The sequence below is a fragment of the Aptenodytes forsteri genome, unplaced genomic scaffold (genome assembly GCF_000699145.1).
Source record: "Aptenodytes forsteri isolate BGI_AS27 unplaced genomic scaffold, ASM69914v1 Scaffold149, whole genome shotgun sequence".
NCBI lineage: Eukaryota > Metazoa > Chordata > Aves > Sphenisciformes > Spheniscidae > Aptenodytes > Aptenodytes forsteri.
The window spans coordinates 335,553-337,440 of NW_008795560.1; the positions used below are offsets into that span (position 1 = coordinate 335,553).

At 60.8% G+C, this 1,888-nt stretch overlaps 1 protein-coding gene across 1 annotated transcript; it reads right to left on the reverse strand.

Annotated features, from left to right (window-relative positions):
• Positions 1–504: 504 nt before the first annotated feature.
• LOC103901348 (P2Y purinoceptor 1) lies at positions 505–1,560 on the reverse strand. The gene has a single exon (XM_009282222.2). The coding sequence runs from the start codon at positions 1,558–1,560 to the stop codon at positions 505–507; it is 1,056 nt and encodes a 351-aa protein (XP_009280497.2).
• Positions 1,561–1,888: the final 328 nt, after the last annotated feature.

Below are 1,888 nucleotides of genomic sequence, written 5' to 3' on the forward strand. Positions count from 1 at the left end.
CTTCCCCCCTGCAAAAATTCACCCTCTCAGCTGTCCTGCGATGCAGGGAGTTAATTACCCGTGTCCTCTCCTTGGGTGAAGGAGGGAATCTTGTCTCAACCCATGTCCAGTGGGGGAGAGGGCATGCAGTGGAGGGACACCCCCATCCCTCACTCATTGAGGAGCTCGATGAGCGGCTGGGGATCCAGGGGGATGTTAACCAGCTCTGAGTGCTGCACTGGAGCCCGGACTAAGAAATACTTCAGGACTGGAGTAAACGCAATGTTTATCTCTTTCCATCTCCAGGCATGCTGTAGGCAAAATAGTTGGGTTGAGTAGCTTTGCTGTAAAACCTGGTCCCACTTTGCTCTCTGATGCCGGCAGTCCTGTCTGTCCCTTGTGTGAGATTGGAGCAAGTGATGCTGCAGTCACCATCTCTCTGCAAAGCAGGTATCAAGGTGGATGGGCTGCTCCCAAGAAGGGGCCAAGCGCAAACTGAAGTGGTGCGTCCTTTGGAGGGCGTGTTCAAAGCTCATCAGAAGCCTCCTCCTCACAAAGAATGATGCTCATCTTCTTCTCATCTGTCTGGCAAGAGGTTTTCCTCCTGAAGGTGGACCCCAGGGACTGGCTGGCTCTTTGGCTGATGGTCCTCATACATGACATGCAGTCTTTGCTGGTCATCACATAGAGCAGGGGGTTGAGGGCACTGTTGAAGCTGGCCAGGCCCCGGGTCACCTGGTAGAAAATGTAGATGTTTTTTAAAGCCTGTGTGCAGGACCCTTGCAGCTGCCAGCCTCGAGACAACAAGTTGAGGTTTCTGAAGATGTGGTAGGGGAGGAAGCAGATGGAGAAGAGGACCATCACGAGAATCACCAGTCTGATGCTTCTTCTCCTGAGACTGAGGTCCATGGTATCGTTCCTGCAGAGCACCACCACCACGTGGCAGTAGCATCCGATGATGATGAGGAACGGGATGACGAACCCAGTCATAGTGATGGCCGTGGTGTACGGCAAGTAAATGCCCAGGTTCTCATGCCCTGTCGTGTCATGGCACCGCATCCCCGTGTCGTCCACCTTGCTGAAGGTGAAATCGGGAGCTACCTGCGCAATGACCCACAACCAGACCATCACGCTGAGCCATGCGGAAGAGGTTGTCCCCTGGCACCTGCCCCGTGCCTTCAGCGGGTGCACGATGCCCAGGTAGCGGTGGATGCTGATGCAGGTGAGGAAGCCGATGCTGGCGTAGAGGTTGAGGTGGAAGAGGCCCCGGGTGATCCGGCACCAGCCCTGCCCGAAGAGCCACACTCTGCCCCGCAGGTAGTAGCTGACGAGGAAGGGCAGCGTGCTGACGTACAGCAGGTCGGCCAGGCCCAGGTTGCCCATCAGCAGGCCGAGGGGATGGTGGGCACCCCACCGGGGCCTGGTGCAGAGGTGCCACAGCCCCAGCCCGTTCCCCGCCAGCCCCAGGGGGATCACCGCCAGGTAGACGGCAGGCAAGAAGCGCTGGGCAAAGGCGGTGTCCACGGGGCACAGGGCCCTGCTGCCATTGCCGGGCCACGGTGTGAGAGCCTCCATGGCCATTGGGCACTGCGGCAGCCCTGCCCACGGCGGGGTGGCTGCTCCTGCGGCAGTGCTGGTCACGGCAGTGCTCGGAGCTGCTGGTGCCCGGTGAAGCGGTGACTGTTGCCTGCGGCAGGGGCAGGGCAGCACGGGCAGCGCTGTTGCCCAGAGCCGTCCTCGGCAGCGCCGCGTTCCCCGGTGCAGTCTGCGGCTGCCCTCGCCTCCCCGCTCCTGCTGGGCTCCGGCCAGGGGATTTGGGGTGCAGGGCTCTCCCCCGGAGCGTGGGGAGGATGTGGCAAGGGCCGCCTCAGCGGAGAGCCTCGGTGTCCGGCGGCTTCCGCCTCTCCCT

Bases quoted from the DNA above. Each gene is read 5' to 3' on its own strand.
- LOC103901348 (XM_009282222.2), bottom strand. From the start codon at position 1,560: ATGGCCATGGAGGCTCTCACACCGTGGCCCGGCAATGGCAGCAGGGCC.